This window comes from Poecilia formosa, unplaced genomic scaffold, assembly GCF_000485575.1.
Source record: "Poecilia formosa unplaced genomic scaffold, Poecilia_formosa-5.1.2 Scaffold241, whole genome shotgun sequence".
NCBI classification, from domain to species: Eukaryota; Metazoa; Chordata; class Actinopteri; order Cyprinodontiformes; family Poeciliidae; genus Poecilia; species Poecilia formosa.
The window spans coordinates 816,033-837,100 of record NW_006800180.1 but is presented as its reverse complement, the minus strand read 5'-3'; the positions used below and the strand labels follow the sequence as shown (position 1 = coordinate 837,100).

At 39.6% G+C, this 21,068-nt stretch overlaps 2 protein-coding genes across 2 annotated transcripts in view; both read right to left on the bottom strand.

Moving 5' to 3' along the window:
- Nucleotides 1-6,175: 6,175 nt before the first annotated feature.
- Nucleotides 6,176-10,277, bottom strand: ap5s1 (adaptor related protein complex 5 subunit sigma 1). The gene is made up of 3 exons (XM_007569538.2): nucleotides 9,966-10,277; nucleotides 7,525-7,816; nucleotides 6,176-6,557 (listed from the first exon to the last, which is right to left on the bottom strand). Exons 1-3 carry the CDS (start codon nucleotides 10,145-10,147, stop codon nucleotides 6,429-6,431), a joined length of 603 nt encoding a protein of 200 aa, XP_007569600.1. The 5' UTR covers nucleotides 10,148-10,277; the 3' UTR covers nucleotides 6,176-6,428.
- Nucleotides 10,278-15,186: 4,909 nt separating this feature from the next.
- Nucleotides 15,187-21,068, bottom strand: part of cdc25b (cell division cycle 25B) — a 9,201-nt gene continuing 3,319 nt past the window's right edge. The window contains exons 4-14 of the mRNA XM_016680435.1: nucleotides 20,605-20,638; nucleotides 19,180-19,314; nucleotides 18,753-18,872; nucleotides 18,535-18,669; nucleotides 18,366-18,443; nucleotides 18,094-18,282; nucleotides 17,471-17,575; nucleotides 17,321-17,383; nucleotides 17,128-17,226; nucleotides 16,761-17,006; nucleotides 15,187-16,288 (exon numbers count right to left, since the gene is read on the bottom strand). Of these exons, the coding sequence (XP_016535921.1) occupies nucleotides 16,148-16,288; nucleotides 16,761-17,006; nucleotides 17,128-17,226; nucleotides 17,321-17,383; nucleotides 17,471-17,575; nucleotides 18,094-18,282; nucleotides 18,366-18,443; nucleotides 18,535-18,669; nucleotides 18,753-18,872; nucleotides 19,180-19,314; nucleotides 20,605-20,638 (1,345 nt within the window). The 3' untranslated portion in view covers nucleotides 15,187-16,147. The remainder of the gene's footprint in view (nucleotides 16,289-16,760; nucleotides 17,007-17,127; nucleotides 17,227-17,320; nucleotides 17,384-17,470; nucleotides 17,576-18,093; nucleotides 18,283-18,365; nucleotides 18,444-18,534; nucleotides 18,670-18,752; nucleotides 18,873-19,179; nucleotides 19,315-20,604; nucleotides 20,639-21,068) is intronic.

Below are 21,068 nucleotides of genomic sequence, written 5' to 3'. Positions count from 1 at the left end.
TGGCCGTTGGAGCCGGTTGTTTATGAAGCCTTCAGCTTCATAAATTCGGTCGGACTGCGTGATCCGGTGAGTACTTCTACAGCTCTGTGTCCGGGGTTATGGATCAACTGGTGGCTAAATTAACTGGTTGAAATCTATGCGCACCGCAGATGTTTCTAAATTGTAGGTGACTGTGTAGTAGTCTCCTCCTGAAGTGTCATATATATTGGTGACCTTTCAATATAATATTGAATATTCCTTCACATACGGGGAATATGTTTTGAAGAGATCTGAGAGAAAGTAGAGACATTTTTAAATCCGTTGATTTACGTTTGTCGTGTTTTGAACAGGCAACTACACAGCCACCTAACGTTTACAAGCACCTGCATACGGACCCCGACTGTCAAAGGTTAATCCAGGTTTGAGCTACTAAAATTCTACCACTAACTCTGTAGAAAACAGTGCATTTCTACGCATAGACAATATGGTAAAGAACCTGTCATAGACAATGCATTTACGATTGAAAGAGGAGGCAACAACCAAAGTTAAATTTTATTTATGGGTCTTGATAGTGAATCAGTGCAGCTGTCAGGCCTACCTATGTAGGGGTCATATATTCCTGCTATGGGGTTTTAATAGGGATGTCACGATCCGTGTTTTTCTGTAGTTATTTTGAGATTCTGTGTTTAGTCTGTGTTCCCCTGAGTCTCTGTGTTGTCCTGTTAGCCCTTGATTGTTCCCAGGCATGTCTCGTTCCCTTGATTGTTCCCAGGTGTGTCTCGTTCCCTTGATTACCCCGTGTGTATTTAAGTCCACCTGTTGTCTCTGTCTCTTGTCAGATCCTTGTCTTACGTCGTGTGTGTTTGTGTGCGTTGCATGTCACTCACAGTAGAACTGATAAGTCCTGTGTCGACTCTGTTCGGTTCTGTGGAACGACCAAACTAATTTGCATGATTGGGAACTGAAATGTATCGGAGAGAATTTAGGGAAGATTGAAATTTATAATCTTCCCGACCTAAAACATTCTGCTTCTGAATTGGCTTTCCCCATGTGGCCTTGGAAGGGCTGCACACTTGTAATCTCCTTGAAGATATGTAAACATAACTCTCTTACCCCGTCCTGTATCCATGGAGTTGCGAAGCTGAGCGCTTCCAAGGACATTCCTGGATAAACAACACCTGTATAGGACTTTGCCAGGAGGCACAGTAATATGGTTTTATGGCCCTTTGATGTCACTGCCTTCACTCGTGTCTTTGTTAGGGTAAGACTCATGTCTTACCCTAACCCTAAGATGTACATTTTTGAAGTAATTATTAGTTTTGGTGCATCACAAACAGCAATTTTTCAGTCAACAGGAAAATTACAACATATTTAGGCCAACATGTTCAACTAGTCCTAGACAGCAGAGATTATATTTCTCAGTAGTATGACACCATCAGCTGATGGCAAGCACCGCTAATCCACCTCATTTACTTTTGCCACTCCTATTTAATTCTCTGTCAGTCTTTAAAGGCTTTTGTGTTTTAAACAGCTTAAAACACTTTGTATATAAAATGATAAGTATACTGGATTTTTTAAAAGTTATTCCTTTTGAGGCATTAGGACGACCATCGATTAAGATAATCTGGTGACACTCTGATCTTTGAAACCTTTTCAAAGAGGAAATCTGTTCTCCAGGTTCTCATATATGTGGCAAAAAAAAGTGTTTGGCTCAGGAGAACTGGCTTGCCCAAGACACCATTAATGCAGAAACCACTGCTGGCACTTGATATGAATAGCATTTAGCTGTCTCTGTGAGTATTCCTAAACTTCCTCTCTAGCAGACGCTCAGCCATAGCTTTAGAGGAGAGGAACATTTGAAATTCTAGAAAATGTACATATGAAAGGGAATAGAAATGATTCTTAATGTACTTGAATAGGAGCAGCGGCGTTTAGGTCTTTCACGCTGCATGCCCTGACAGAGGCTAAAGTGAATAAGTCGTCATCTCGCATTAAAATTCATATTGTATCACCGACTGGGGCTGAGCCCATTTTCTCCGCTGTGCTCTCACCATGAGCCACACAATAGTCAGGGAGACATCTAATGAGGCAGGAGAAAAAATATTAAGAGGGGAAATCTTCAGGAGTTGGCTTTCTCAATGGTCGGTCTTCAAATTCAATAAGAAAATCTTTTGACGGAGCTTTAGGCAGGTGGGAAGGAGAGGACAAAAGGAAGAAGGGCCCGGCAGAGTGACTAAGATGGGCTGTGACAATGTCAGCTTTGGTCTGGTCAGCTTGCGTGGATGATGACTGAATATGAGGGCAGCTTATAATAGAGAAAAAAAGAGAAGGGGTTTGCCAGGTTATTTAGGAAAAGAGCTTATAGCCAATGAAAGCCAAAGAAGTATTCACCCTGGCTGTTGAATTGTGGACCGTATCTCTACTCTCAAGGAGTTTGCTTGTCTGGTCCAAGTTTGTTTACAACTGTGTCCTCTGTGACTTTTTCATGAGGGGTGGTGTGAGATGCCAGGAGATGCTTTAAAGGGTATTGCCAGGGCAATGGAGGTCGGAGTTTGTCCTGTAACCAGTGGGATGCCGGTTTGTACACCCAGGTCACCTCACTCAAGACTCCTTCATACTTCATCCAAAGTGTCAAAATTGGCTCTTATTTGTTCGTAGGAAGGCTTCTTCGGCCTGGACCAAACTACAAACTATAGTATATATATATATATACAGAAATATGTTGATATTTTGCTTCAACTAGTGGTTTTTTGTATCGACGTTGAGGAACGTTTATCAGATGTGGTGAGGAATTAGGTACATTTGTACTATTCTTCACAAAATTCCTACAAAAATTTTCAAATTCCCAAAAATCCCTTGATGTAGATTGCAAAGTCATTGTCCACAGAGGAGGCTGTCTGAAGATGAACAAACCTCTGTGACTGTTTCATTTGCCCATAGGTTTGGGTAAAGGCCTATATAAGAGGTGTGCATTTTGTATTCCTCTGCACTTGATAAAGCGTTATTTTGGATTCCCCTGCTTTCAACAAAGTGTGTGGTGAAGACAATACAAATATATTAAAAAATACCAACTAAATGCCAACGGGATAATCCCCCTCATTTGCTTTTGCTGCTCTTCTGTAAATTTCTGCATGTCAGAAGACGTTGGAGCCGATGATGGATTGAAGAGATGGTTGGAATTTCGTCTTCCTCTCTCTGCTCTTTGGTCCAGCTCTGCCTCCTTTTCAACTCCTCTGGGATTTGTCCTACGTCAGGTATTATTTGAGATTTAAGATGATGCTCTGGGTTGTAAAAACAATACATAACCTAGATGCCATGTGCCTGTATCATAACAATTGACCAAAAGTAAAAAGATAGGAGCAAAGACTACAAAAAGAACAAGTCAGAACTACTCTACCAGTAGCTCTTGTTATTGGGGGGAGGAGAGGGGTTTGGGCCGCGTTTGTCGTTTGATTTTTACCCAGGAAGCACATTGGCTAAGCCGTGAGTGAAACAGTAACTGGGACTGACTACTTTAAATTCCATTGAGGGACGGTAACTTTAACATTACATACACCTTTCTGAACAGGTGAGAGCGCACTTTCTCTGTCTATAATCAGACATTAAAGTGACTTGAAACCATTCCTCCCTCCCTGGCACCCCCAGACCCAGGCCACCATGGGCACCCATCCGGATGGGGAGCAGCCCTCCCCCATAGCTCCGCACCTGCCTCTGTGACCCAATCTCAGACAAGCAGAAGACCACTGATGAAAACATGGATTGTCACTAGCTATAGAAAAATAAGTATGAATGTTTGCACAGTCATTTGTTTTCTTCTCTCCAGCAGACTCTGGAGGATCTTCCCTCTGCCTCAGTCACGATCTAAGCAAGAAACAGATTTTACCTTTGATCTTGCAGCTCTGGGGCTTCACACGGTTTAACCTTTGCTGCCTTTGATAGTCTTGAGCCAGCTCACCATCTGGTTAGTTTTTTTTTTCTTTTCTTTTTTTTTTAGTGTAAGGCTATTAAAAAAACGATTTGCAAAGTTTGCGATTGCTTCCGATTGCTTTTGTGCTGCAGCTAATTGCAGTCCTCCTGTGCCACTAAAGCTCAAGAAGGGTTGGTTTCCATTTCATTATATGCAGAAAGCTTTTTTTTTTTTTTTACCCAAAAGAACTTGAACCTCAGGGAACCTTGGGTATAATTTAGGGAATTATTCCTGAATATTTTATAATAGAAAAACTTACATAATCTTTTTTTTAGCCCTTTATAACACTAATCTAGCATGTTTATAGGGTAAAAACATCCATGGGATTTCATACTTATAAGCTTTTAATAACCTGTTCTGTTTGTTTATTTATTTATAAACAGACTTTTTTTTTTGTAAACCTTATTAATAATCCTGCCAACAAGCTTGCATTTACAATCACGGCCGATGAAAGAGCAACGCATGGAACAAATCTACAGCCAGACCCGGACATTTTAATCTCCACTTGACATTAACTCATGCAATTTTATCAAACAGCTGCTTGAAGCCAAGGATCATCTTCCTGTTTCTGTGCATCACTAATTACATATAATTACACACACACACACACACACAGAGAAGCAATTTTAAATGCTGGTTGTTTGGTGTCAGCCATCTTGTTTGAAATAGTTTCAAGGCAGAAGGATTTGGGATATTTGCAACAGGAAGGATTTCTGCTCTGGTGTTAGTCTGTGTTTTATTAGTGGAAACAGGGCGCAACACCTGTCATGACTGGCTTGATGCTGCCCCCTGGTGGCAGCACTGAGTATTTAACTCATTTACAGTTTCTTGCAATTGCTGAGACACTAAAATTAAAACTGTCTCTGAATTAAAGGGGAGCAGAGTGACTAAAAATTATACTCAAGTAAAGATAAAAAGTAGTTTTCCAAGAAAGGACTCTAATAAAAACATATTTGGTAATGTATGTTTTAAAATGTCTTCAGACAAAATATGTGCAAATTCTGGCATTTTAAAAAAGACTTTTTGAATTTCTTTACTACAATATAAATACTTCATTCAGGATAAAGGTTCCACTTTTTCAAATGTTTTTCAATATGAAAGTTAACATAAAATGTATATTTACAGTAGGTAAATGTTTGTCTCATTGATCTCTAAATGGTCCAACAGGATCAGTAGACAGACAATGTCAGAAAATTGTGAAATTTTAAGGTTAACAGAAGGTGAATCATGTCCAGTGTGATCTATTTTTTTCTCAACTTCAGTAATTAAAAAAAAAAAAAAGAAACGTGATGAAGAGAAACAATGTTTCAGCTGGTCTGTGTCATGTGGTTTGGTGAAATTATGTTTTCAACTTCTCGCTGTTAATCAAGTGTTTTAAGATAAACACAGGAGAGTTTAACTGAACCAGCGCATGTGACGGATGTTTTCAGAAGAAAACTGGCTTCTAATAAGTTGCAGTTTTAACCAAAGTGATCCATTGTGCAAATAATCCAAGGTGCTGCTGTGCTAATTGAGTGTTTTTAAAAGGAAAAACGGCGCTTAAGCAATTAAAAACAAGAAAAAACTGTGAATGGATGTCCACGTGTAAAATAGCCTGTTTTCAACAGCGAGTTGTTTCACAATCCTGGAGATAAATCATTTTGGATTTTTTTAACCATGAGAACAATTCAAACAGTTATATATATATTTCATATGGTTAAATTAAGATTAGAAACCAAATAAAGAAAATAGCCTGATGCATTGATCATTTCCTCTGGTTTTCTGGAGTACAACAAAACGTTAAAGACTCAAGACAAGGACCACAGCAAATACAAGACAGATTTTATTTTAGATACAAGAAAATGAGACCATTTACACTTTTGAAATGATGTTGGCATAAAAACAGAAGAAAGAATGTCTCATTAGTAAAGTTGCCTTTTTCAGACACTCAGTATCAGTTCAACAAAAACTCAAGCAGCACATTTTCTGTTCTGTACTGATTCTAGTACAGCAGCTCAACACCTTTACTTACTTATTATTCTTATTATTATTATTATTATTATTATTATTATTATACGACTCAAACACACCAACTGGTCAACTTTCTTCTTCTCTCTCAGCAGGAAGCAGGAATCCAGCTCCCCCTACTGGCCACATCATGACACATTGAGTTTGGTGAATCCAGTCTTCACTCAGCTGCACTTAAGATGCTGCCATTTTTATTTATTTATTTATTTATTTATTTATTTATTTTACTTTTCCGCTCTTGAATTTGACAAACAGGATAGAAAGCGAAGCCTCCCCCACAGTGAGGAACCAGTGAAGGTGGCAGAAGGAGATGATCCTCACTCTGTGTTTACACGTCTTCCAGCAGCAGAGAGACGGCTGGCCCGCTTCTCAAACACTCAAACGTTACCAAAAGTAAACTCTGGTGCTAAGTCTTGGTTAAAGCTGGCGGTTATCGAGCTCCAGCTGGCAGGTGGAGGTGATGCAGCTGTTGGCCTCATTTGGCCATGGAAGACGCCACCTCCTTCTCCAGACTCTGAGCGAAGCGATGGTTGAGGAAGAGGAGCTGGCCGTGAGGAAGCAGGCGGCTGAGCAGAACGTCGATCCGGCTGCTCTTCAGCAGGACCTGGAGGAGAACGGTTGCTACGGTGACAATTCTAGATTTGCTAACAGAGAGGAAGTTTGTTTTTTCTACAGGAGAAGAATTTATTTATGTTTCTGAAAGAGAGTAACTAACATTTTTAAGAATCTGTTATTGTCAAACATTCCCACAGAATGATGCTGCCACTACCAGACGTTAGAGGAAGGATGGATTTGTCAGGTAGGATAAGATTTCCTTTATGGTCAGAGATCTATTTAAGTTTCATCTCAACACTGAGTGACAGATCTCAGGAAAAAAAAGGGTTTTCTGTCAAGCGCTCAAGTTTCCCACCGTTCTTTCAACATTTGAATTATGTAGTTAACTGGAGTTTGACTAAAATTAACTTATGTATTTAAAACAAAATGCTTAAAAAGTATCTTAATAACAGTTTGGCTTCATACCGAATCCCTTCTTTTTGTCTGGAACTCAGACAAACTCAGCGACAATATTTAGCCAATTTTCAGGCATATAAAAATATATATTGTTGCTATATTTAGCGATTTTACAGACAAAAAAAAGGTTTTCAGCTGGATTTGGTGGGTCAGGATTTTTAAAGATCAGTGATCAGACAGAAAACTGCAATCGATGAATAGATCAGTTATTAGTTTATGAAAATACAGAACATAACATCTAGTAGACTAAAAAAAATGGTTGAACATGAGGAGAAATTAAAAGTTAAAGTGTTGGCTTAAAACACTGAAAGGAGGGAAAATTGGAGATCAAAAGATTTTCATCTCCATTAAGTTTGTTACAACTACAAACTACATGGAATATGAATCTGGGCTGAAGCCATAAGAAGTCCTGCGCTGTACTGCTGGTGGTGGATATGATCAGAAAACATTCTGTATAAAAAGTTTCAAGACTTTCTGTCCAGGACCACATTTGAATCTTGTCCAAATTTGACAAACTATTCTTTATCACTTGGTTAGTAATAACCCTTCCTCCTGCTCACCTCGCTGCCTTGCCCCAGCATGTGCAGGTTGTCCAGACAGTGCCTGGTCAGGTTTCTTAAGACGCCCTCGGCCAGCAGCAGGTTGTCCTGAGGCTCACAGACCAGCGTGAAGCCCAGGCTCTGGACCCCCAGCCACAGGACGCTCATTTCCTCAGAGAAAGGTTCGCCCGCTCTCAGACGCACCACCCCGCTGTCTGCGTCCTGCAGGACCAGAGCCTCGTCGCCTGGCAACGCGTCCACCAGCTGCCGACCACTAGCCTCCCGTGACAGGGAGACGGCACTTCGGACCCGCCTTCGTAGGAGAAAGGGCATCATAGTTAGTTAGACATTTCAAATTGTGGCTCAAAATCGCAAAATCAATATTTCTCTTCAAAATTTTCTTTACAAACTTTAACATAAAATGCAAAAAATGCTTTTTTTATGTGCGTTTACAGTAGCTGGAGATCATTGGACCCTAAACACTGCCCCCTACTGGCTAACCAGTGTAATCACTGAAATAAATAAACCTTCAGTTTATGCATTCCTGCATGATTATTTCTGATGAAATAACTCAATGTTGTATGTGGGGGTCACTTGACATATACATACATATATAATGTAACATATACATTTCAAAGTTACATGTTCTTCACTGAAGGTGAAGAATGAAGGTGCAAAAAACAAGAAAAGCATCCCCTAAATGTGATTTATAACATATTTGTTATTAAAGTGCTATGCTTATTTTGTAGTAACAATGTCAAGAATAAAAACATGAAATTGTAATTTTTACCAGATAAAAGAAAGATGTAAAAAAAAAAAAGTTCATGTGAAAATAATTCTGCATGGTCACATGACAAAGACTTGTTCTCTGTTCGTTCCCTCTAAATTTTCCGATGTTACTGATTTCATGAGCAAGTCAAAGAGAACGCCAACTTAAAAAAATAACAGACTGTAAAATTTGATCAGGTAATCAGAGCGGCTTCAACCAGCCAGAGTGAGGTTCTCCAACGTTTGCTGCAACTGGACAGAAATGAGACGAACGAGGAGACAGACGGCCTCCTCCAGCCTTGATGCAGCTTGGCAGGAATTTCTTTCTTTTTCATTTTTTCCTTTTTTAAATATGTGCCTTAGAATATTAGCAGGATCCAGGAAAAAACCATGAGCAGACACAATACTGCTGAATAAATAAAAATGTGAATAAACATTTCTTCTACATGCGGGATTGTTGCAGGAGTCAGTGACTCGAATAATAAACTAAACTGCATTATTTTGTAGCAAGTTCAAATGTATGGAATTAACTTTGAATCTATTAGTATTTTGTAAAGATCCACTGGGGGTTGGCTCCATTTACAATGAATAATAGAAGTTATTTTAAGTAAATAAACATGAGTAAAACTTTAAACTAAGGGAGAAACTGATTGGGTGTGCGTGTGGAGCTGCTGCAGCATCAGCAGAATAGAAATGCACCGATCACGGTTTTCGTACCCAATACTACCAATTTCTGGTTTTGTTTTTGGATGCGACCTTGTCTCTTCTCCCCGTTCTACAAATACGTGCTGCACATTCTTTGAAGGTGGATCCAATGTGTTTTTCTACACTTTCCCAGTAAAGCGAGGAAGAAGTTTGCTGTTAGAAGTAGCCAATCAGGCGTCAAGGTCTGTGTAGAAGCAGCAATAGTCCCGCCCACTGGGTTTGAAGGGTGAAGTTGACAGTTTAGTGCTTCTGCACATGAATAGGGGTTGGCGATACGGACTTAAAATTTTTTACAATATTTTGTAGTACTATTGTGATAACAATAAAAAAGATTTTTAAAAAAAACTATTACAAATTTTTTACGAATTCATGGAGCCACTAACATATGCTGCTCTTGAAACACTTCGCTATTTCAAATAAGCTTCTTCAAGACGCCGCATAATGAAAGAAGTGTGGTTTATATCTCTAACCTGCATATAGAAACTTCATTTAATCAGATTTTTTCCACACCCTGTGAAGCTCCTGAGGAAAACAACTGTATACAAAATAAACAAAAAATAATTTTGGTCCGTTTTCTTCTTCTTTTTTTTTTTTTACATTAACTGGAATTTATCGTGACAAATTATGAATCAAAAATCTTGTAAGAAATTTATCACGATGATGACATTGTAAATTAATGACATTTAAATTACTTCACAAGTTCTTTATTGCAATCGGTCACTCTTCATGCTACATAGCTTTAGTGTTTGATGCATTTAATGAACAGGGAAAAAAATCTGAATTTTGAATATGCTTAAATGTTGGCTAATAACCAATCATGTAAGGATGACAGACCTGGATTAGACATGTGGGTTTGTGTTGTTACCACAAAACAGAACAAATACATTCCTGCTTTTTCTGCGTTTCTAACCGATTCATGTCGTTTTCACCACTCTGACGGTGTCACTCTTGTTTGGGATTAATAATTAGTAACTACTCCCAGTTCTCACCTGGCCACCACAGAAACCTTCTCCTTCTGCAGGAGTCTCCTCTCCTCCGGGGTGAACTCGCGTTGTTGTTTGGACAGAACCACCTCGTCTGGACCGAAGAGCCGGGAGTAAAGCACCCGACTTTCCCCGGCGGTCAGAGCGCCGACTGGGCACACAGTGTGGATCAGGAAGCACCGCACCATTTTACTAAAACGTCTTTCAAAAACCTCTGGAACACCGCTCGGAATCTAGGAACCATTTCAAAGAGCCACTTTGCATCCTCGGGATCTTTACTTCCGCGTTGGTCAGGTGATCACTTAACCGGGGTTGTTGCAATGCGATGTTTTAACCAGCAGAGGGTGCTCGAGATTTTTTTCTAGTTTTGTCTACTGTTAAACGAATTAAAGCTGTACATGTGCGGATACAGTCAAACATTTATATATTTATATTTATATCATATTGCACAAAATAAATTCTAAAATGTAAGAAAGTCTACAGGAGGTTTCAGGCTGAGTGTCACCTGAAGACAAGCAGAGACAACTGGTTATCAAGCAGCTGCTGCTTCTTCAGCCTGAGAGGCTCTGCTCAGTTAATGTATATTTGTCTGTGTGTGTGTGTGTGTGTGTGTGTGTGTGTGCGCGCGCGCACGCGCGTTAGATGTTAAACTGCTGTGACAGCGAAAAAAAAAATAGAAAGAGCACATTCATTTCTCCATTGCAGTCGTCTTCTCATCTTCTTTCCTGACAAACCCACAACTATTGAAATGCAGAAGTCATGAGGATGTTGTGTTCCTGGTGGTTTTACTTGTCTCTCATTCACCCAGAATGGATCAGGACAATACATGTATTCGATTCAGAAAAATTCATTACTGTTTAGTAGTGAGGACCGCAGCTAATTTGAAATGTCTTTAAAAAAAAAAAATACATTTTCCATGTTACAAAAGTTGGGTCATGTGACTTTGATGTAATGTGTCAGCCTATATGCTACCTATACCATGTTTCACCGAATGTGTTGTGTGTTCAGAGAGGCGTAGTGTTAATTTACAACACATGGCATTTTACAAATCGCCAAAAAAATTACATTTTGCTGTAATGTGGCAAAACAACCTTCTTGTTTGTTACATGGTTTGGGACGAAAACGCAAACACATGGGTTTAGGCAAACCACCGTTAGGGCTTCAATCACAAGGGCTGCTCTTAAGAAGCCACATCGTCATGTTGCATGAAACAGAACATGCGTGAGTGAAGAGTATCTCTGTGACACCTTCTGGGTAATCACGCACATTTTCCCTCAGCTAAAGACAATCACTACAGCTAATAATTAACCAGATCTTTCCGTGAACATTCAATGTGAAAGTGAAGTCCAGTCGCTCTGCCTGACCCGGCTACAGCTGTTTGACGTGATCCGCTCCTCAATCTGGGGTCTCGACTTGCACAGGCAACAAGCATGAGAGCTGTGCAGAGGCTCATGTCTGGCTCCCCACAAGAAAAAAAACTTAACCAGTTTCATTGTTTTGAACTGTGAGTCACATTTCCATGTGATGAACCACACCAGCTGAGTAAGAAGAACAGGATGTGGTGAAGGGAAGGGCCGGACCAATGAGGACGAGGCGCGCCAGTTTGAAATAGAGGAAGCTTAACAAACACCACGACGGGCGACGACTGATTTTTATTTTTTATTTTTTGGTCTGCTGTGTGCATTCTTGACAAGGAGGAATAAAAACATCCTCGGCATGTGGCAATATCATCAATCGCAAAAGAGACGTGCAGAAAGCACCGGTTCCTGAAAAACCCTCAGAAGCAAAGTTCATTCCTACACACCCACGGGCCACACCCGTGCATGGGCTGCATGGTTTGCAGGTCGGGTTGCAAGGCTGGTTGATTTACTGGCTGGTTTGTCAGTTTACTGTCAACGCCTCAGCAACACGGTGGTTACAGGTCGCAGCAAGGCTGGAGATTTTTGGTGCCAGGTTCAGCCTTGCATCATTTCATTTTTTTTCTGTGGGACCTCAAAGTACAGATATACATGCAAAGGACAGCTTCTGTCCTACGTACATATCATCACCTTCCTAAAATAATTGCATAAGTCATTTTAGACAAAAGTAAAATTTTTTCCCCTAAATTATATTTTGGCAAAAAAAAATAAAAAGACTGTGGCCATTATTTCAGAAGGGAGCCGTGGACGCTGTCGAGGTTTTAAATGACTGGATTTGATTTGATCTCATCGCTAACGTTTGGCCATGACGTTTGAAATGCGCCAGCTACAGAAGCTTCCCGTGCGAGCATTTATTTGCGAGAGCATTTATTTGTGAGCAATACATCCCTCTTACTACAACTTTATTTGCTCAGTGATTGGAAGCGTGGCCACTACGGCCTGAGCGTCTTTGTGTTGGCCACGCTTCCACTCCAGCGAACAACAACAAAAATTGTCTCAAGCCTATTTGCAGACTACAATAATAAAACAGTGCAACAAAACAATGTCACAGTTCACAACTTCTCTTTCTGTTCACTGATTGGTCTGGTTGAAATTCAACTGGAGAAATCCTGGAGAAACTCCATTTCTCAATGGGAGAAATCCCAGGCGTTTATACTGAAGGGAGATGAGAATCGAGCAGAATTGCATAGGAAGACAATGGCTAGGTTAAGCTTTTTGCCTAAAATGATAAAGTAAGTTTTGAGGAACTACAATAAGGCTTCTAACAGCAAAGTATGTGGGTGATAGTATCATGCTGTGGGTCATCAGGTAACTTAGCCGCTAGGTGGTTGACACTGATACACTACATGTTGAAACAGGACAAAGATCCAAAACACACCAGAACGTCTTGGGACAGACCAAGCTCAACTTTACCTCACCTCAACTTTATCAAAAATGTTAAAAGTGTTTTAAGTCAAGCCAGTGCCAGTAAAACAGCCAATTCCAGCTTTGGGTTTTACTAGAAGCTTTTTATGGCTGCAGTCAAGCTGCATATTATCAGACCTGATCAGAAAACTACACTGGGATGTTTTTATGTACAAAACTGAACTGGCTTTCCCTTTAAAAATGCCAGAATTGATCAGAATTTACTCAAATTAATTGATTTCAAAGTAATGATCCTCCACTGAGCTCAAAACATTTTCATCCATTGGGGAATTTAATGTGTCTTTAAAGACTTATTTACTTCATTGGGTTAAATATATATGTTTTGATATTTTTTCTTGTAATGAGTGTCTATGTGCTTTTTTGATCAGTTCTTGTTTGATTAGATTTTTCTAACACTTGCTCTCCACTGGAAAAAAACAAATAAACCTTATGCAAGTTAAGTATTTTTATCTAGTTTCTAGGGAAAATATGTTAGTACACTTGAAATAAGACAAAACTAACTTACAGGTAACTTGTTCTAAGTCAATAATTCCATAATGTTGAAAAATACTTAATCCACTGGCAAATTATTTTACTTATGACATTTTTCCTATGTTGTAGATGAAATAATCTGCCAGTGGAAGTAGTACATTCTTTAAATGATTGACTTAAAACAAGCTCTGGTCTTACTGAAAAGCTTTTGTCTCATTTCAGGTGCACCAAGATAGAAAGTGGATCAAATATACTTTGAAAGATTCTGTGTTTTTGCAACGGATGGGTCACGTTTCTGACGACGCGTAGTAGCTCTGAGTATTTGGGTTTTTTTCCCAAGAGAACTGTTAAAATTCTTGTCAAGGCCCGTCATGCAGCCGGGATCTGCCTCCAAAGAAAGGAACGCACGTGTGTGTGTGTGTCGGAGGAGGGAGCGGACACGTGCTGAAACAAAGAGGCCACTCCCCACGCTGGCTGCTGGAGGGAGAATTTGAAAAAAAATAAGAGCGGCTCTGAGCAGGAAAACCAGCGGGCCCCGCCGAGCAGAGAAGAGGAGCAAACAAAAGAGCAGATGTGCTATTAGAGTTCAAACATGAACACGAGTGTCTCTGCGTACCGAAGGCTCGTTCTGCAGGTTTATGGAGCCGTCCAGATAAACCTGCGGTGAAAACAAAAAAAAAAAACTGAAAGCAATTCAAATCTGAACTGAGATTGCAGCTGTTTTTATCCTACAGAAAGAATTTAGTTTCCTCTATTAAAGAAATACTTTCCTCAAAGTTTCTGAATCATGAAAACGTTTAGCTGCGGGAAGCAGCTACTAGGATTCACACAACTATCTTTTACATCGGTAATCAGTTTACATACACTCCTCACAGTGTGATTATTATATACATTTGTTTTTTCCAGGATGTGGAAAATAACTGCAATTATTTTCATAAACAAGAATCCGTCATACAAGTTTGAATGTATTGGTGACTTTCTTCAATCCAAAACAGACTCAAAGTGTTCATACTTTGTTTTAGGGAGTCCAAACCTTTCGCAACAAAAATTTTCTTTTTTTTTTTTTTTTTAATTATGGCACCACAAAAAAAGACAAACAAAAAAACATCTGACTGATGCTACATGATGCAAGTTTCAATCCGTCCATAGCAGAAACTTTTGATTTCTAAGTTTCTCCATCTAATTTTGCAGGCTGTAAGCAGAAGCAACCAACAGCTGTCAGGAACTGATGCAATACTATTATAGAATAAGATATGAAATCAATATTTATTCATTCTTACTTGTATTTTTAACACTGGGCTACACCTGATTCCACATTTTAGAGGAAGTCATCACCATGTCTTCAGACGGCAGTACATGTCCTGCTTGCTGCTCTCTCCGGCCCAGGTGTGACTTTTCAGGCGAAATTTCCTCAGGTTGTCCTTGAAGATAGCCTGCACTGATAGGACTGAGGCTATCGGTGCATCCGGGTCTGGGCTATGACAAAAACAAAACGAAACAAAAAAACAAACACCTGGACTGAACTGCATTCATTTCCCCTGCTGCCATTGCTAAAACTACAGGCAGACAACAATAATACAGAAACGTAACGTCGTCACTGAGGACTTCTTCTGTTCGCTGATTGACCAGATTGAAATTCAACCGGAGAAATCCCAAACTGAGCAGGTTGGGGGATAAAATGCCAAAAAAAAATTTAAAATCACTTTAAAATGAGTTGCTTAAAACAAAAGAGGGAAATTAAAGAAAAGAAGAAAAAAAAACACAAAAAAACCTAGTTTATCCTTAAAAATAAGATGCATTAATGCAAAAAAAAACAAAACAAACTGATATCCAAAAATGCATGCGGCCTAACCAGGGTTGTGACCATCAAGTCCTGTTTCCACATTTTACAGAAAAGCTTCAATACAACTCATCTGAATTCATATAGGATCTTTATTTCAGCAGCTCCACCACAAGCCTGCACCAAAATACTGAAGCCACCCGACTGACACTCACAGGTTCAGAAACGAGGCAAGACCGTTTTATCTTTGAAAATTAAGGAGTCACAGCAAAGACAAAAAAGAAAAAAAAAAAAAAAGAAAAAAGATACAAATCAAAGATCTTTTCACCTTGCCGACCTGCAGCATAAGAAAAAACTTGAACAGTGCAGTTAACAGGTAGTTTGGTTTGCTTTGGTATTTTCACTGAGAAAAATGAACAAGTATTGCAATTAGTCAGGAAGGAGAGGAGAGAAAATATCTGACTTCATCTTTTTTGCATGCCATTACAAAACCCAATTAGCATTTTTGGAAATTCTGGACAAGATGCTACAATGATAACATAGAAAAAAAAGAAGAAAAAAAAACAGGGCCAAACCATAAAAAATAATGTGCATTATAAAGGACTATTAAAAAAATGCACCTCATTAAGTGCTTAAAATGACAGAAAATAATAAAAGACGTGATTTATCATTTGGTTCAGTTGTATTATTGCAAAGTCACTGATTTGTGCTTCAGATCAATCAAATTTTTCTATACATGTATATGAAAAGAAAAACAACAGGTAAACATGAGCAATAGGTCCAAGTGGTTTTCTTAAAACAGTCACTTTGCAGAACTTCAGCATTTTGTGAAGGAGGAAGCTTCTTTCCTTTCAAGTTTTCCCCATCTGGAAATGTAGCATAAATACATAAACAAAACCTGGTGGATTTGCTAAAACTAAAAAATAAAATAAAAAAGGGGGGGAAATAAAAGAAAAAAAAGCCCCTTTCTGTTGGTGTTATCCAAAAAGGCCTTTCTAGTGGGTGGGCTGAGGCGATGGGCTGCATGGGGAGGTCCTGCTGAGTCCATTTATACGGGGGGGCAGGTTGGGATGGAGGATGAGAGGAGGAGCTCGTCACCATTTCTTCAGACGGCAGTACATGTCCCGCTTGCTGCGCTCTCCGGCCCAGGTGCGACTTTTCAGGCGGCATTTCCTCAGGTCGTCCTTGAAGTCTTCGTGGTGCATCGGCCGGTAGGACTGGGGCTCGCACTGGGTCTGGGCGGGACAAGAACACACATTTAGACAAACACACACTTCAGTTTTAACCTCTGAACGTACCGTTAAGTAAAATTGACAAGTACGGCTTTTGTAAATTATGATAAAAGTACAAACTTTGTCCAGGTAACTGGCGATAAGCCATGATGGACACAAAAAAAAAAAAAAAAGCTAGCTTACCAGCTAGTTGGCGTTAGCCGCCTTGAACAAAATGAAGATGTAAAAGTGAAAGTTAAACTTTTACCCGACATTAAATTCTCATGAGAAAAAAATATAAACAAGATTAAATAGTCCTAAAGACAAAATTTAAGACCTTGAAACATTAAAAGGCCAACTTTTTTTCTTTGATAAAAACATTGTAAGAATTTAATTTTAAATACAGTAAGTTGAGACAACAGGAATGAAGAATCAGGAAATGTTTTGGCCTAGAACTCCATGTCATCAGCATAAAGGGAATCTGCAGCTGAACCACCTGGAAAAAAGGGAAGAAGTCTTTGTATCCACCCTTGAGGATGTAAAGTTCGGGGTAGTGGAGATTGGGATACACGTTGACGGCGCGGTCCCGTTCCCTGACGAAGCGGCACATTCGAGGGCCACGCTCCGACGAGAACTCGCAGTGAAAGACGATGACGACTCGCTTCTCTGGGCAGGAGGGGACGATGGGGGTCTTGAGGAGGAAATCCTCCACTTGGTCTTCTTGGTGGAGGTTCAAAGCCCCCTGAGACAGAACAGGGACAGCTCAGAATACAAAGAAGTCACCTTTATACATGTTTCTACCTCATCAGGTTAAAACTGAAGAGAAAGTTCATTTATTTATTCTGTTCAATGGGTTGACTTACTTTGATGTGTCCACCTTCAAACTCGTAAGGGTAGCGACAGTCTATGACGATGACCTGATCTACGAGGTGATCAAACTGGCCGGTGAGAGCTGCCACCATCTACAAGTCGACAGAACGGCCAATAAAGTTATGAAAACAAAATGTATCCATGCAACGAGTTCATGGAGATGTTAGGCAGGATGAGAGTACTCACCATTTCTGAGGTAATGTACTTGAGGTCTTGATGTTTTCCATCCACCGTCGGAAGAACGAAAGGCTTAAAAAGACAAAAGGTAATTGGATTGGAAAAGTTGTTTCCTTCTTTAAACAACGACGAGAGCAGAGGGGTTTCAGTCTCTCTAACCTTAGTGAAGTCTCCGATCAGCTCATTGGAGCCGTCCGACTTGTCCAGAAGCTTCTCGATCTCTGTGTGACAGAAGGACTTGGACCGCTGGAGCAGCGAACAACTCTGGAAGAAGAATGGAAAAGGATTTGGGTACATTACTCCAAAAAATAAAACTCAATCAGAACACTCTGAAGAGGCTCTGATGCTGTGGATTATTACAAGCTAGAACCGAACATTTTGACTTATCCACTTGCAACTTCAGCATAACTGAACTACAAAAATTACTGTGAGGAAAATTGTGGATTCACAAAACTAATTAGCTGGAAGTCATGACCTTGTTTAAAAGTTCCACAGCAAATGTGGCGACATTTGCTGAGATAAATAGAAAACAGACTGAAAAATGTAACCTAAAACATCTTTACAGCACCAGGACAGAATACATTAAACATTTTTACACTCAGACACTCAAATTCTGCTGAAGCTCAGAATAGCTTGTGAACAACTAAAGTTCTTGCATATGGTGGGCATTGGGAAACTATCGAAACTAGTTTCGATAGTTTCCCATAGTTTTTCAAACTATGAAAAACTTTTCAAGTTTTTCATAGTTTCGATAGTTTCCCCTTTTAGGCACAGCGACTCACCTTTCTCGGAGATTCTGGACTTTGGTCCAGCTTGGTGCAAGGTGTTCCTGCGACGCTCCGCCGCCTCTTCACCCTCACTGGAGTGTTTTCATCTGCAGGGCAGTCGGGACGCTTCACGGCGGGGCGGGACACCGGGCTGGGCATGGAGGGAGAGCGAAACAGGTTCCGTGGCCGACACCGGACGATGGGCTAAGGAGAAACGGATCATTTCTAAAAACCAGTCTTCATTTCACATCTCTTTGTTGTCATTGGTGCATATTTTAATAACTTACAGAGTCCTCTCCTGTATTGTCAGCCATAAGCGGTGCAGTGAGCAAGCTCGCCATTCCGGTTGGCATCCCAGAGTCATCCTGCAAGAAACCCTTCATGAAATCCTTTTCCATTTCATTAAAAAAAATAAATAAAAAATCTAAATGCATTTACGTTTGAACGGCATCTTACCACCATGTTGTCATCGAGTACGTCCAAAAAGCCGTCGTCTTCGTCGTCGTTCAGAGAGGAGGTCAGGGAGGAACGCCTCAGGAAAACAGGGCTTGAATCGTATTCAAGCTGCTGGATTGGCGGCGGAGAAGAGAGCTGCGAAACAAAAAAGAAGACAATTTGTTTCTTTCTAAAAGCTCCAGAACAAACATGGTCGGATTCTTCGAACGTTTTCTCACCATGAGAGCTGGAGCGGAGCTAGGACGGGCAGCGAAGGCGTCCTTTAAATGTCCTCCGTTGAAGGAGCGCCCGCGACTCCGAGACGCGGGCTTGGATGGTTTCTTGAATTCAAAGAACTCCTAAGTGTAAAAAAAACAAAAAAAAAGAGGAGAGAAAAGAATTACACATTTTAAATTTGAGGAATATCTACCAAAGGCATCTGTAAAAGAGAAGCGAGTTCTATTCACAGCGACATCCATGTGTTTCAGCTAATAGCCTGGGTTTTATCGTCTTTATCCACATTAATCCACTTGAAGCAGAGAAGATTTAAACAATGACTTCGGAGATTCTAAATGAAATGGAGTCAAATTTAACCTGAAAGATGCAATGCCATCGCCATGGTAACAGTATTTCTAGATGCTTTGGAGGGAGAAATGATCCACTGACCTCTGGCATGTTCTCCTTGTTGTCAAACTGAGAGACGGAGGGCTTCATTTGTTGAGGTTGCTGGCCAAATATTCCGTAGCGATTGGAATCCGTCTCCTGTCCTTTCAGAGCCGGACTGAAGCCCAGGAGCTGGGGCTGAAATGGGAACCAGTTAGCCAACCACTGATGGAAACCCCACTTAAATGGGCAGTATTATGCATTTCCCAGACACATGGAGCTGCTTTATTGTTACAATCAAGTAACTATGTTATCTTTAGTTTTTATAAAAATGCTATACATATTAAATATGACTTCAAAGAAATTTTGACTTCCTAATTTAATGCCTTAACAGTGGGACCTCTGTCTCTTTAAGAAGCTCCTGTTCTTTCTGAAACTCCACCTTCAGGAAGTCATCACAACATAACTTCTATTAATCCTTTGTCACTTTTATCAGTGCTTCGTTAAGTAGTTTATATAGACACGTTACAATGCGACGCCCCCTAGCATAAAACTGCTCTGCAGTGACAGCTACAATTGGTTTTAGCCATCATGTTGTCAGCAAAACGCGCTAAATCTTAATGTTACGTGTGACAAATAAAAGAAAAAGGGACACAGTGCTTTGCTACTAACTCCAGCAACTAGACAACAAGGTCAGGAAAAAGATTGAATTAAAAAAAATAGTGAGGGAGAGGGAAGTAGGCTAGTTATGCTAGCTTGACTTTGAGAACTTTAATATGTAGATGCGCTCCAGAATTTGGTTTTTTGATTCAGAAAAAAAAATTAAATGGTGACTTACCAACTCTGACAGATTATCAGTAAAGCAGGTGTTTAAATGAGCTAATCAACCATTTCTGTGGTAGATTTGTTACCACAGAGGTTACTTTTTTTTAATAATTGCAAAATAAACATTGAGCTTGAAAACAAAACTAACCCTAACCCCAAACTAATTATTTTGTTAATGGAACTGTTCTACCACAGTTATGGATGGCATGTAAAAGAATTGTCTTTTCCTCTCCACCACTGTTTGCACAAGTGAAATTTCAGGTTGGAAACAATAACATGCAATGCATCTATAAAAACTTTACATGCTCAGTTTAACCAGGTGTTTGCCAATTGCTGCTTGCTAATCTGAAGGAGTCGAGTGGCGACGTCGCACTGTGAAGGTCCAACCTGCTGATTTGAACAGCTGAATGGTTGCCATGGGAGATCAAATTATTTCTCTAACATGCATGAATCAAAGCAACATTCCAGGTATGTTTTTAGAACATGCTGTCAATTTTACATAATACTGCCCCTTTAAAGTCTTTTTTCTGCTTCACTGTTATATTTTTTCATTTTCTCTTATATAAATCAATTAAAATCTTTGTTTTAGAAATTAACATTTCATTTAATAACAATGCAAGAGAAATTAGTCAAAATACATAGTGATGGAAAAAAAAAACTTACTGGCAATGAGTTGATTCTTCTAATTGGCATCTTCCTATAAAATAAAGAGAAAAGATGGAATTTGAATTAATACAGATCATATTTAGACAACAATTCCCTACTTTTACATGTATATAGCCCATTTAGCTCCAAATTTACTTTTAATGGCTACTTCATTGATACAATTCATCAGGGAAACGAGTCTGAAAAATCCTAAGACTTTGTTATACATGACCAAGGCTTTTGCAGTAAACTACTAGTCATTTAGCATGAATAAGTTAAAATTAGCTCAATTTCCATTCTTAATATTTTTTGGAGGGATTTTGTTTAGAGACAAAATCCATTTTATTTACAGTTTCTGTTGCACGTTTTTCTCATTTCTGTTTTATTGTTTTTGGTTGTCATATTTTAGATTAAAAAAATTTTTTATAACTTATTTGTAATTTGGGCTGCATGGACGGAGAAAAAAAAAATCTGATTTTGGT

Bases quoted from the DNA above. Each gene is read 5' to 3' on its own strand.
- ap5s1 (XM_007569538.2), bottom strand. From the start codon at position 10,147: ATGGTGCGGTGCTTCCTGATCCACACTGTGTGCCCAGTCGGCGCTCTG. The intron at 7,817-9,965 runs GTGAGAACTGGG...TCTCCTACGAAG, and splicing joins AAGGTTTCTGTGGTGGCCAG to GCGGGTCCGAAGTGCCGTCT. The intron at 6,558-7,524 runs GTGAGCAGGAGG...GTTCTCCTCCAG, and splicing joins TGCTGGGGCAAGGCAGCGAG to GTCCTGCTGAAGAGCAGCCG.